General features: G+C 43.0%; 1 protein-coding gene across 1 annotated transcript in view; it reads right to left on the reverse strand.

Moving 5' to 3' along the window:
- LOC109865826 (activating transcription factor 7-interacting protein 1) overlaps nt 1–14715 on the reverse strand; it is a 40586-nt gene that overhangs the window by 16944 nt on the left and 8927 nt on the right. Inside the window, exons 2-10 of the mRNA XM_031799172.1 lie at nt 7027–7072; nt 5545–6084; nt 4819–5341; nt 4360–4541; nt 4062–4199; nt 3787–3858; nt 3268–3326; nt 948–1006; nt 153–773 (exon numbers count right to left, since the gene is read on the reverse strand). Of these exons, the coding sequence (XP_031655032.1) occupies nt 153–773; nt 948–1006; nt 3268–3326; nt 3787–3858; nt 4062–4199; nt 4360–4541; nt 4819–5341; nt 5545–6084; nt 7027–7044 (2212 nt within the window). The 5' untranslated portion in view covers nt 7045–7072. The remainder of the gene's footprint in view (nt 1–152; nt 774–947; nt 1007–3267; nt 3327–3786; nt 3859–4061; nt 4200–4359; nt 4542–4818; nt 5342–5544; nt 6085–7026; nt 7073–14715) is intronic.

Consider the following 14715-nt stretch of genomic DNA (forward strand, 5'->3'; position numbering starts at 1 on the left):
GTCTGGAATTGTGAAAAACTGAGTTTAAATGTATTTGGCTAAAGTGTATGTATGTAAACTTCCGACTTCAACTGTATATATAAATGCAATTATTAATCTTGTCCACATACAGTATAGGATATTGTTATCAGGCCTGTTGCTAGAAAACCCACCTGTCTTTGACGTCATAGCCGTCCCCGAAGGAGGTCCTGGAGCTGCCGAGCCCGTAGCGGCTGGACCAGAGGACGCCTGAACCGGCGCCCTGGCTGTGGTCACTGACATCCCAGCACTGGGCGTACTGATCCCCCCAGTGCCCCCCTGGTACACAGCCCGAGCCAGGGTCATCTGGGCTGGGGACATGGCTGGGGAGAGCTGGGTGGTGGAGGAGATGGGCTGCAAGGCCATGGTGGAGGTGGTGGGGCCGGCCATGGTGGAGGTGGTGGGGCCGGCCTTGAGGATATAGGTAGTGGTGGGAGTAGTGGTCTTGGCCTTGTTGAGCGAGTTGACTGCAGCGAAGGAGGACACAGGGATGTTGACCAAGGTTCCGGCCCCGCCGTTGGCCATGGCAGAGAGAGGCAGCTGGATGAGGAGCGGCTGGCCATTCTGGCCCACCACGTTGGAGCCAGAGGTGGTCTTGAGGAGCAGGGTGCCAGTGGGGCCGCTCTGGGAGGTGACGGTGCACAGGGAGGCGGAGCTAGAGGAGGTGGGGATCAGCTGCAGGATGGAGCCCTGTGTTACCATGGCAGTGGCCGTAGTGGTAGTGGGGACAGGTTTGGCCTGCTTCACCGGAGAAACTGGAAAGACAACAGGAGAGAGGAAAGGAATGGTGAGTTTATTCCTGACAGCTGATGGTCAGTTGGTGTCATTCTTTATCTTGTAACTTGATCTCAGGGTCGTTCAATCCCCATGATAAATGAAACATCCTATTGACAGTTAAGGGAGAAGGTGAAGAAGAAGGGAGATCTTACCTGTAAGGTTGGTAGAGACTGGGCTGGTCATGGGCTGCTTTACAACAGCTGCTACTGGCCTGTTGGAAAAGATGTGTGTTTGCATTGAGTTTAATAAAAAAAAATGTAAAGGTAATTGAAAGAGATATGATTTGCATTCAGTTGGCTTGTTTAAAAATAGGTCAGAGATCATATTGAGACAGACCAGAGAAAAAGTCTTCCTGTAATTTGGCGACCTCTTTGCCACACTTTACCAGTTTAATTTGCCAGTTTACTATTAGTCTTCTGGTTCGGTCTTCTTCTGTTTCCCCCCATGTTTGTAACATTGTGTTTACAGATTTTTTTGTTATGTGTATTTTGTTGTTTGTTCTTCTTTGCATTGAATTTTACAAATTCAACCCCAAAAAATCTACACATAAAAAAAAAAAATCTTGATCACAAAAAAGGGGGTAAAAAGTGTTGATTCCTTTAGGACTTGTTTAGTGTATAGGTATCATTCTTGAGTTGTTTGTGGTATTCTGTCATGAAAATCATGAAGTGTTTGCAGGTTAACATTTTTGGTACTGTACATTAAATAAAACATTTTGGTATACATTTGTGTTGTAATGATATAACATGTTTTTTATATAGTAATCCAGACCTTTATTTAGTACAGTACATTAGGAACTGGGAATATTTTGAACAAATAAAATGTTTCATGGGGCAAGAATGCAAATATATTATTGTTAACGTTGGTAAAATAAAAGTGACGATTGCAACTATCTCAAGACTATGTCGTTTCCATAATTCCATACAAAACATAAAAGTGCAACACGACTACTGTGGAAAATGGCACCTTCCCAATCAAACATGTTTAAGTCAAATTAAAGTCTGATTCAAAGAAGAACTGTAGTCTCTTCACTCTCAGGATCTCATTGATGGAGTCCCTGATCTTTTTCCAGTCTCTGGCATACAGTTTGTTGAACCTTTGTTCCAAATATTTCTTCATGGTTTCGCGCAGGTTAACAGGCAGCGCGTCTTTGCCCAACGTTCCGACATAGTTCACGGTGGTGACCCACTTCACGTAGTTCTCGTACGAGACCAGGTTCCGGAACAGGAATACTGCGTAACGATCGGATCTGGCCTTTCTTGCAGCATTCTTAGAACGCAGGTAAAGCTGTCTCTCCTTGTCTGTGGAGATGGGACGCAGCATTATGTCTGAACGAACCCTAGTTCCTCCACTCGGTTGCTGTGGTGACTGCTGCTGTGACCCATCTCTTCTAGCAGGCTGGTGTCTTAGGTTGAATGAAGGATTCTCAAATTCCTCTTCCTCAGATATCTCTTCATACTCTTCTTCAGATTCTTCCTCCTCCTTCACTTCCTTCTTAATCCAACCAATAGAGGTCGCCAGCTCCCCTCTCCGCCATGCCCCCTCTTCAGACTGCAGCTCCAGCTTTGGATGCATTCGGAGCACGCTGTTGAGAGGAGAGGTGCAGTTGGATCGGGTGCTGTGAACACTGTCTGCACAGCTTTTAAAAGCTTGTTTTCTCAAGCTTTGGCGCATTGTATAACGTCACAAGACTCAGGACCTGGAACCATGGTGGTGTGCGAAAGAAAAGACGCAAAAACCGAACCGCTGTTTGTTTGTTTAATCCAAAACAAAATGATGATTGATTTCATGTGGGGATTTTGGTTTGAAAATGCCTGACGGGTAGGCACTAAGCGATCAAAAGAGAAGTCAGTCTTGTACATCAGAGAGAATACCCTCGAAAGGTATCATCTTTGTTTCCCGTTATTATGGTTTTTAGCGGATGTTGTTGCTTTTTAATCCAATCTCCCCGAGAATTTAATCCAGCCTCAGTATTATTGACAACGATCCTGTGCAGAGTCACCACACATTCAATCACACGTTGTGATTGACTCCATGTGTGGCATTCATTGGCTTCAGGCCGGTATTGTCACGTTGATACAAAGGCACAATGATAGCTAGTATAGCCCCATGCAATGACTAACACACAGCTTTCCTTCTGCATGATTTGAATTACAAATACAGAAAATACATTTTTATGCTGGAGAATACAAGCAATGGGAATGTGCTGTCAAAAGAGATGGAAAAAAAGGAAACTATGGAATATGTGAAAGTTTTGGAATTGCCATCCATGATTGCCAATGGTGATTAACACAAGACTGCAAACAAACTAAAATAATGGTTGAATCCAACATCTTCATAAGACTAGAGGCAATGCAATCCCCTGTTTTTGATTACTGTTCACCTGTGATTCACAGGAGGAAATGCATACAAATGACTAAAAGCTTTTCTAAATGAGGAAGTAGTACATTGGCAGTAGGACCGAACTCTTACCGTTGTGTCGGAATGGTGTTTGTAGCAGGTGCAGTCTTGGCAACAGGGGACGTTAGCGCCTGCGAACACATGCCATGGTGACACCTTTAGCCAACACCCTCAGCAATTTTTATTTAATTGTCTGTTTGATATTAAAGGTGCAATATGCAGAATTCGTCCCGCCATTTCCTGTTTCTAAAATTCTAATTGTTCACCTAATTTTAGTTTATGTGACAAAACAAGCAAGTATAGTGTAGAGAATCATTGTACAATTTAAACCGCTGTGAAATATAATTTACATAACCAAAAATATTGTATTTTCAGCAAAAGACGCAAAACAAATATTTAGAACGGGAAGCATTCTTAGACTTGTTTTCAATGAGAATGTCAGATCTCTATAACTCACAATTCTATGTGAATTTGGTCAGGTCACCCAAAAGAGTTACATAATGCAGCTTTAACTAATATCGATGAGTAGTAGATCACTTACAAAAATATATCTGAGACACTGGGGTCCCATAAATTAACAAAATTTCTTACCTCCTGTTTTCTTTTGTTCTCCGAGGCCTGGTTGGCTTCTCCGAATTTCTTCGCTAATCTAGCAATCTTGGCCTGAAAAAGGGTAAGAAACAGTGAGAACCTGTGAGACTTTCCATTTGTAAGGATTTTAATTAGCATTGCTGAATTTTGTGACTATTGAAAACTATGACTATTGCTGACTATAACCATTGACGACAATTTCTGACTGTTGTGACTATTGTCAAGTCGACTTGTAACATACCCGTTACTAGTAGTTTAACATGTAGCTAGCTTACCTGTAGTGTGTTAAGGGTGCTCTGGTGTTTTGTGGCACAATCAATCTTTTCTACCCGGTCTTTTAGCTCCTGTAAACCTTGGTCGAAGACGGTGAGCTGCAGCGCCCTCAACCGCTCCTCAACCATTTTCTGCAGAACCTGAAAAGAAGAGAAACGTAGGATGAGTTCAAGATGCAATTTAGGGCTAGATAGTGTGGGGCTATATTGTTTGAGTGTTACTTGTTTGAGTGTTACCCCCTGACTGGGGGTAAAATGCAAATACGTGAGAACAGGTATCATCAATTCCTGCCAGACCAACCTTTTCAAGTTTTAGGCGACTGCCACCTTTCGCAGTGATTTTCAACTCGAGCTGAGCTTCCAACTCCACGCCCTGCACTTTCTGCCTCTTCCCGTCTCTTTCAACCTTCCCTCCATCTTTCTCGTCACCTTCCAACAGGGGACGCTTCTGTCCAGAAGAGGAGCTCTTTTCCACCTTCACCCCTGTTGAGACAAAGTGTTCTGGTTTAGTTTAATCAGATTATTTTGGTTAATGGTCATGTGATATAATTTCCTGTGCAGTATGCTTGTGTGTATGTTATTAATTTTATATTTTTTTCCTGTATTGTTTTATTTGTAAAATGCAAGTATTCCCAGATAATATATTTTGTTAGAGATCCCCAAAAGTTTGAAAATGAAACATAGCTGGCATAGTAGTGCCTACTACTATCAGTCAGCTCTGGATGATTTTTCAGGTCTTGCCGATTCTATCATTTCATACCTTTGTCACTTGTGGATGTAGAGGTGGAGGAGGCAAGAGATGAGGTAGAACACCCGGCAGCATTCTGTTTCTCCTTTTTCACCTCCTTTTTCACAGAAACTACCTCCATCTTTTCCTCCTTCGTTACTCCTTCCTTCTCTTTCGGACTATCGTCTTTCTTCTTCTCTCCCTTCTTCACCACCTCTTCTTTGATGTCCTGATCCGGCTCAGGGGCAGCAGAGGGGGAGGGGGTGCGGACAGGGGAGGTCATGGTAGCGGCTTTAGGTGAGGCCATGGTAGCGGCTTTGGGGGAGGAAGGTCTCTCTTCCGTGGAAGTGGGGGTCTCAGAGGCCTTGGTCTCTGTATGGTCCTTGTCCGTATCCGTTTCCATGGCCACGGTGTCTTCTTTCTGCTCTGTCTTCTTTTCCTTCCCAGACTCTTCGTCAGACGTGGCGAGCGAGACGGGAGAGAGCGAAGAGTCCAGAGGATACTGATCCATAGGGGCTTGATCCTCATGGCTCTTTCCAGTTGTAGTGCAGGCCTCCTGGAGAAGAGAACATCCAGGTAAGTTTGTATTTTAGCCGCCAAACTTAAACACATGGAGAAAAAAAAAATCCTACTCGCGGTGCTTGGACCCCTAACAATGCCAACTTCAAAACTTTCCAACTATAACCCCCATTTTCCTTAACTTCCAATGTTTCCCCATTTATCCATATTTCAGCTCCTCTCACTCGTTCTCATACAAACCTCTTTCTCTGTCTCAGGTGCTTTCTCTTCTTTCTTGTCCGTCTTTGCCACCTCCATCTCTGTATCCTTTCCTTCCTTGTCCTTATTGGAAGGGGACGTGGAACACTCCTTTTTCTTTCCCTCTTCCTCCATCTTTTTCAGCACGTCGTTAAGGTTGTGGAATGGAGATGATGGGGAGGGAGTGGCATCTTCCTTGGCTTTGGGGCTTTGGGAGGTTGGTGGGGAGGGAGACAACGATAGGGACAGAGCAAGGGGAGGGGATCGAGAGGTCAGGGAGGTAGGGGAGACTGGGGTTGTGGAACGAGACGTCACCACAACGTCGTTTTGCTCTCTGTCTGCCCCCTTCTGTGCATCCTCTGGGTGCGTACCGTTTGTCAGTGGGCTACGGGGAGGGGGAGAGCTGGAATTGGACAGGGGCGGGACGGGGGACGACAATGTGCTGTGGAGAGACTCCAGTTGCTGGCGGTCGCTTATCTTCATGGTTTTCCTGGCTCGGAATATCTTCTTCTTCTCTTCTGCCACAGCAACTTCCATTTTAACCTGAGGAATGACAAGGAGGGATGGGGATGTTAGTTGGAACAGGTCATGAAAGAATCCTCCTCGGGAATGCTAACAGCACCTGCGCCACCCACCTAGCTTCTACCCACTTCAATGGGTACAGATGAGCTATCTTTAAGGCCAAACCGATGTAGTGTTCTGGGACACCACTAGGGGTCACTGTAGAACCCTGTTTGTATGTTTTTTCCTCTCTTTGTTCTATTCTAGAAGGTTCTTTTTCACTGTGAGCTCAGCATACAGAACCATTCTATACAAGAGTCAATTTCAGCAGAAAGAGTGACTCAGCAGAAGTCAATCCAAATGGTCTCAAGTCCAGCTTCCTCTCCACTGAAGTTTAGTCCAGCATGTTCGCTCACAACTTTTTGTCCTCAGGATTGCGAACTTGAGATGCCATGTGGTCCAGGGGTGACGAACACACTAACATGACAGAAGACTATACTTTTCACTGTAAGAACACTATCCCTCGCTTCAATTGGCTGACAAGCTTTTGCGTTGTCAAATCCAACACAGCCGGTCCAGTCTGCAGCACGGATATGACATTATCCCAGGGGATGGCAGCAACATTACTTGCTTTTGTCCCTCCCCTTCGCTCTTATTGGTCCTTTTCCTCAGCCAATCAGGGCCCCTAGATACAGGCTCCGTTGGCAACAGGGAGGAAGGGTTATGCAAGGACTGCATGATTTACCTTATACAGTTCCAATTGTCGAACGCATTCCAGCGTCGGGGCTAGGTTCCAATTTGTGCTTATGGAGTATATATTTCGCTGACAGTCATTTTCTCATAGTTACAGTGACATTGATACAATCATTAAGAACAATAGGCCAATATACAAAATGACATTCATATGGATTTTTGTATTTAGTCAAATGTGACCTAGGGGTGTCAGTGGTCCTATATTATATTATATTTAAAATAATATCTCACCTGGAGGTTTCCGATCATGGATTTGACACCAAAAGGATCCAATAACCTAGAGGGGGAGGGGGAAAATGTATTTATTATTAATTCAATGTAACGACTTAAAGCACATTTCAGCAACATATAGAGCGTTTCATTAATAAGTACATCATAAAAAAAACAAGTTGCAGACATGTTTTACTAGTCAAGAGATGGTGGCCGTAATAATTGATAATAGAACAGGCCGCGGGTGTTGCAAAGCTCCTGACAGTTTGATGTTTTACAAGTAGGGTATTCCACAATGGCCAAAAACCAGCCAAAAAGGGTAGGCTAGTCTTCACAAATGAGATTTACTATCATTACTTAGGCTTCTGTGCTTCAAGATACATCTTGAAATGTCCAGATAATTGTTTCACAATTTTCTAGAACAACCACCACACACAGAGACAAACTCGCACAACAGGCTTCACACAGAGGATGACGACAGAATTAAGCATTTGAAAGTACATTTTCGGCACAGAACTGATCAGTTTGTGCAGAAGGCTCCACAGGACCAACACAGAGATAATGAATAATAATGAATTCCAAGCTAAAAGGCACGGACAAACTGCAGTGTGAATAATGGAAGATGATTCGCCATCTGCCTCGCCTGAACACTCCAAAGATGAGCAGCAACTACAGACAGCAGTCAGAGAAACTGTAAAATACTATAAAAAGTATACATAAAAAGAAAAAAACTAACTAATACTATACAAAAATATTCTAACTATTTGGTCATAGCAACCTACACATGGAGCAATAGGCCTTTAGCCTAGTTACGATACACCATTCTAGTTGACGTAGTGAAACCGTTACCTAGCATTGCTGTCTGATCCCCCTAGTGATATTTTACTTTCCACAGGGACAGGTTACTCACGTCACTGAATGACATTACCACTCATCAAAATGCAGTGGTTTCCAAATAACGAACACATCGGCGAAACAACAAAATAGCCATGATATTGTTGAGGTGAGGAGTAGGTTATTTTTTCTAAATGTTTCTCAGAAATGGTCAGATACTGCTATCCGAACCAATTGATTTTCACCCAGCATATTAAAATGAGCTAGGTAATCAGGTGCTTTAGTTTGGCCCTGTAAACTCAATAAATTCCAGGCCCAAGAAACTGCATTATTGTATCAGTTCCAGGTACAACAGTCTACTGCATTGTTGCTGCATTGCTGCCTAGACAGACTGCAGTAGACTGCTTACAGCTATATAAATAGGCCACGTTGCTGGTGGCCCCACCCCATGTGCCTTTGACTTCAATGTGCAGCCAGGTAACACATGACAAACAGTCACAGAAATTTTACAACATCCTTTAAGCAACCTACACACAGAGAGAGCATGTCCTTTACACAGACTGTGCAAACTAAGTTACAGCTGGAGGCAGACAGAGCTGCAGGCTACGCTAGCCTACATACCAATGACACTCTGTTACAACTAAGCGCACAGCTACCCCTCATATCAATACAGATAAGGGGGGGTTTGAGTTCTATTTTGAGTTTGATCATTTATCAAATATTTTTATTATGTCCTTCGACTTAAAAAAATGGCCTTAGAATGGATGATGAAAAATAATACATTCCTTAACATTTGCCTCATTCATTTACTATATCAACTATTATCATATGATTTTCTCACCCCTGATGAGTTTCCTTGATATAAAACTAATAAAGGTGAAATCACATTCTATTATGTTACAACGACTCAGTTCACATTCCAATGTTATTGCACACTGTGCGCAGTCTTCCCCTCCCCCACTCTTTCATTACCCGCGTTCTGGATTCACTGCAGAAAAAACAAAATGGCCACCAGCTCTGATGTGTGCGCAGCCAGCCAAGCTGAGCCCTCACACGCTGCTAACTGAACACGCATCCAATCCACTGTAGTACAATAGTGTATCAAGTCACATTCATGTCAATAAGTTATTTGCACCCTATGCCAAATTTTGCATAGGTTTCGTAAGTCATTTGTATAAAAGGTTAGTTTAAGTTTGGGAAAAAAAGTAAAAAAAATACGTAGTTATGATGTACTTCCTCATCCATCCACATCATTGTGTTAATTTATGCTGATCAATTTTGTTACAATGTATTTAGTTTTTGTAAAGTTTCTCCTGAAGCTCCCATGATGCGGTTCAAGCTAGTCCTCCGCTGTACTATATATGATTGGTTTCTGGTCTGCAATAGCTGTAAACTGTCCACTGTATACCTCCAAACTGGAGGAAGAAAGACTCCTCATCACCATCTTGTCCTTGCTTCTATTCCTTTGGTAATGTTTGTCTCCTCTGACCAACACTACTGATTTAATAGGTTAGTAGTACTTGACTAGTACGGTGTTTGGTTCATAGCGCACAACAATTCCAGACGGTTATGTGCCCACACAGCAGCACAATTCACAAATGTATGGGCACATCCGTGATTGCAGCACATTATAAATACACTGGCCAAAAGTATGTGGACACCTACTTGTCAAACATCTCATTCCAAAATTATGTGCATTCATATGAAGTTGGTCCCCCCTTTGCTGCTAAACCAGCCTACACTCTTCTGGGAAGGCTTTCCACTAGATGTTGGAACATTGCTGCGGGGACTTGCTTCCATTCAGCCACAAGTCACAAGAGCATTAGTGAGGTCGGACAATGATGTTGGGCGATTAGACCTGGCTCTCAGTTGGCGTTCCAATTCACCCCAAGGTGTTTTATGGGGTTGAGGTCAGGGCTCTGTGCAGGCCAGTCAAATTCTTCCACACCAATCTCTACAAACCATTTCTGTATGAACCTCGCTTTGTACACAGAGGTATTGCCATGCTGAAACAGCATTGTTGTTGCACTGTTGCCAAAGTTGGAAGCACAGAATCATCTGGAATGCAATTGTACGCTGTAGCGTTAAGATTTCCCTTCACTGGAACTAAGGGGCCAAGCCCGATTCATGAAAAACAGCCCCAGACCATTATTCCTCCACCAAACTTTAGTTGGAACTTTGCATTCAGGCAGGTAGCGTTCTCCTGGCATCCACCAAGCCCAGATTCGTCCGTCGGACTGCCAGATGGTGAAATGTGATTTGTCACTCCAGAGAACGTGTTTTCACTGCTCCAGAGTCCAATGGTGGCGAGCTTTACACTACTCCAGCCGATACTTGGCATTGCGCATGGTGATCTTAGGCTGGTGTGCGCGGATGCTCGGCCATGGAAAGCCATTTCATGCCGCTCCCGACGAACAGTTCTTGTGCTGAAGTTGCTTCCATAGGCAGTTTGAAACTCGGTAGTGAGTGTTGCAATGGAGGACAGACAATTTTTACACGCTACGTGTTTCAGCACTCGGCGGTCACGTTCTGTGAACTTGTGTGGCCTATCACTTCACGGCTGTGGCTGTTGTTGCTCCTTGACATTTCCACTTCTACTGCCAATGTTTGTCTATGGAGATTGCATGGCTGTGTGCTCGATTTTATACACCTATCAGCAACAGGTGTAACTGAAAAGTCCATGCACTGGAAAACATCTCAAAATTACGTTTAAAAAGTATGTGGGTAGGCAATTTCTATCATTTGTCAATGTAAAATACTGCTGATCTTACAACCATAAGCATAGGGCAATACGAACACAAATTAAATAAACTCTTGCCTGTCTTGCTACACAGCAGTGAGAGGATATGGTCAAACCAAAAAGTTAGCAGAGACGGGCTGGGCTTCAAGCCTAGTCCAAGATAACATTTACTAAATAAAACTTTCTCCTGTTAATCAGAGGCTTTTAATCCAAGTACAGAGTGCTCACATGTTCTGTTGCTATGCCTATGTGAGCTGTATCCTCAGGCTACCGGCATAGATTTCAGGAACTCCATTCAGATGACTATTTCAGTGTTAATTCCCTTCGATTTCAGATCTCTCAAGACACAGGAAAATGGAGGCTATCGCTCGCAGCAATGTTGAGTAAATATTTTAAGTTGAATTTTACATTCACGACTGATTTAAGTGACCTCGGTGGTCTGCAGAAATCTTCAAGAATTCCTCAACTTACTTTTCACTGCCTCAAAGACTAATGACGGCCTCAGAATAATGAGACGTTTTAACTGGACTCGATCCAAGATGATCTGTACCTTTCATACCTCATGTGTGTTTTCAATCAGTAGCAAGGCGGGAGGAGTCATGCAACATGAGTTTTGATTAGCATTGCTATCCCAGTGTTGATCAGACCCAGTTTGGATATTTGTCACATTTACGGTTTTATTTTCTAAGATCCCAAAATAACTCCATTAGCCAGGAAAACATATATGAATATATCACCTTCCTGTTTAAGCTCCTGTTCTTGTTCCAGTGCCAATGATTATTCAATACAGTTTTCACTTGTCAGACAAAAGTTTTTTTTACATATTCGAACATAATGCTTAAGGCTTCCAGCATTCTCTCCAAACTGTTCTGACCCATTCACTTCCTCTCACAAATAGCAGGGCATGAAAATCTAAATGCCAAAAATGCTACTTTACGAATACAGAAAATATATTCAAATATTTCACCTAATACAAAACAAACAGCCCCATTGCACAATATATTATTTAAAAATAACACACACAAAAACGTATATTATCTACGTTTCGGAACCGTGGTTACTGTAGCACTCTTTAACAAAAAAAAAGAAATTTCAACAGTAGCCAAGTTAAATACTGAAATGTAGTCCAAGATACTAGTCAGAATAGAGCAACATGGGTATAGGTGTACAAGATTCTTTAAAATCTAAAATTCAAGTAAACCTTGAACAGGAGTAGTCTGGAGAAGTAGGCCTTCCGTTGGACAGAGGTCTTGCGCGCGATTTGTTCGGCTGTGTTGATTGAGGGAACTAGCAACAGCAGAGGGAGGAAGAAAAGAAGCGGGAGGGTGATGGGGACTAAGGTTGGACTGTTCCATCCGTTTCAGCATAGAATGTTCTTGTGCAAGGCTGTGCGCACAGTGAAACCGTCATAGTCTCAGCCTCATGGCTCAACACAGGAAAAACTGACCCAGCACAGGCTGACAAACTACACAATGTAACACCTTCAGAACAAAAGGATGGAAACAAAATGATTCTCCCCTTTAGGATTTACATCAGAGTGGCTATACTAACACCTAGTAAAACAAATGCAAAATATACCTTTTCTAGTAACTTTGGCAGAAGCATGCAGCACAAAGACTGCTTTTTTGCCAGCAAAAAAAAAAACACAAAAAAAACTCACGCTAGAAGCGCAGTCAGTACTAGAGTGCACAGCCTGACACACTTAGTACCACCCCTCCCCCACACTAGCACAGTTTAACGCTGCATGGAAAATTACAGCCTAGCTACGACTAAACCACTCTGAAGGAAGTAGGGGGGAAATATTTGTTTCTAACTAGAGAGGGTGGTAGAGAGAGAACCGTTTAATTAACCACCACAAATCTAGACTACTTCTGTCGTAAAATAAGAACGCAGGTGAAAATAAGGACCTTTCAACTGTAATGATTTTAAAAAAGCCTGAGAGAGTATATAACCTTAGACACCATAGTCAAATGTATCAATGTTTACGAGTTGTACAATTTGACAAATATCAATCAATACAGGGATCAATCATGTTCCTTGTACCTGAACACCAGTATGGAATATTAGGGCAGCTGAGCACACTATACACTGCCTTCGGAAAGTATTCAGACCCCTTGACTTGTTCCACATTACAGCCTTATTCTAAAATTGATTAAATAACAAATTCCCAGCAATCTACAAACAATACCCCATAATGACAAAACAGGTTTATATTTTTTGCATACAGAAATACTTTATTTACATAAGTATTCAGAGCATTTGCTATGAGACTCAAAATGTATCTCCGGTGCATCCTGTTTTCAGTGATCATCCCTGAGTTGTTTCTACAACTTGAATGGAGTCCACCTGTGGTAAATTCAATTGATTGGACATGATTTGGAAAGGCATATACCCGTCTATATAAGGTCCCACAGTTGGCAGCGCATGTTAGAGTAAAAACCAAGCCATGAGGTCGAAGGAATTGTCTGTAGAGAGCTGAAACAGGATTGTGTCGAGGCACAGATCTGGGGAAGGGAACCAAAACATTTCTGCAGCATTGAAGGTACAATAACAAAGAGGCCTCCATCATTCTTAAATGGAAGAAGTTGGAACCACCAAGACTCTTCAAAGAGCTGGATGCCCGGGCAAACTGAGCAATTGGGGGAGAAAGGCCTTGGTCAGGGAGGTGATCAAGAACCCGATGGTGACTCTAACAGAGCTCCAGATTCCTCTGTGGAGATGGTTGTCCTTCTGGAAGGTTCTCCCATCTCTGCAGCACTCCACCAATCAGGACTTTATAGTAGAGTGACCAGATGGAAGCCACTCCACAGTAAAAGGCACATAACAGCCCACTTGTAGTTTGCCAAAAGGCAACTAAAGGACTCACAGACCATGAGAAACAAGATTCCCTGGTAGGATGAAACCAAGATTGAATTATTTGGCCTGAATGACAACCGTCACATCTGAAGGAAACTTGGCACCATCCCTACGGTGAAGCATGGTGGTAGCAGCATCATGCTGTGGGGATGTTTTTCAGCAGCAGGGACTGGGAGAGTAGTCAGCATCAAGGGAAAGATGAATGGAGCAAAGTACAGAGAGATCCTTGATGAAAACCTGCACCAGAGTGCTCAGGACCTCAGACTGGGTGCCAAGGTTTACCTTCCAACAGGACAACAACCCTAAGCACACAGCACAGGAGTGGCTTCGGGACAAGTCTCTGAATGTCCTTGAGTGGCCCAGCCAGAGCCCGGACCTGAACCCGATCGAACATCTCTGGAGAGACCTGAAAATAGCTGTGCAGCGACGCTCCCCATCCAACCTGACAGAGCTTGAGAGGTTCTGCAGAGAAGAATGGGAGAAACTCCACAGATTCAGGTGTGTCAAGCTCATAGCGTCATACCCAATTAGACTCGAGGCTGTAATCGCTACCAAATGTGCTTCAACAAAGTACAGAGTAAAGGCTCGGAATACTTATGCACATGTGGGGGGGGGGGGGGAGAAAATAAAATTTGAAGAACCTGTTTTTGCTTTGTCATTACAGGGTATTGTGTGTAGATTCATGAAGAGAAAAAACAATTTAATCCATTTTAGAATAAGGATGTAACCTAAATACGTTCCGAAGGTAAGAAAAGATACAAAGATAACAGGTGAAAACACACAATTTTTGAGAAGAAAGTGTGATAAAATTGTTTAGAAATAAGGATTTTACTTAACAGACCTATAAATCACTAACGGCAATAGCAATTGCTTAGATGACATGTTCTTGGATTACATGACGAACCCAAAAATAGATTGTTTAAAAACGCTGCTGCTATTAGTTATTCAGTAAAACATCAGCCAGCTAATAGCTCACTGCGTAGTATGCCCATCCCCCACTCCCTTCCTCTTTCATAGACTGCCTGAGGACTGCCAGCAGAAACTCAAAATGTCCACCAGTTCTGCTGCTGTGTGCAGCCAGGCTTAGCACTTGGCATCTGTTGGCTGAAACATTCACTTGTGCAGGAGGACGAGAGTTTAAACTCCTCCCATTTTACTCTAAACATAATAATACACGGAACAAAAACAAGCAAAAATGTCAAAGATTTTACTGAGTTACAGTTCATATAAGGAAATGAGCCAATTTAAAAAGAGGTAGGGGCATAGATCAGAAAACCAGT

Source organism: Oncorhynchus kisutch, linkage group LG20 (genome assembly GCF_002021735.2).
Source record: "Oncorhynchus kisutch isolate 150728-3 linkage group LG20, Okis_V2, whole genome shotgun sequence".
NCBI lineage: Eukaryota > Metazoa > Chordata > Actinopteri > Salmoniformes > Salmonidae > Oncorhynchus > Oncorhynchus kisutch.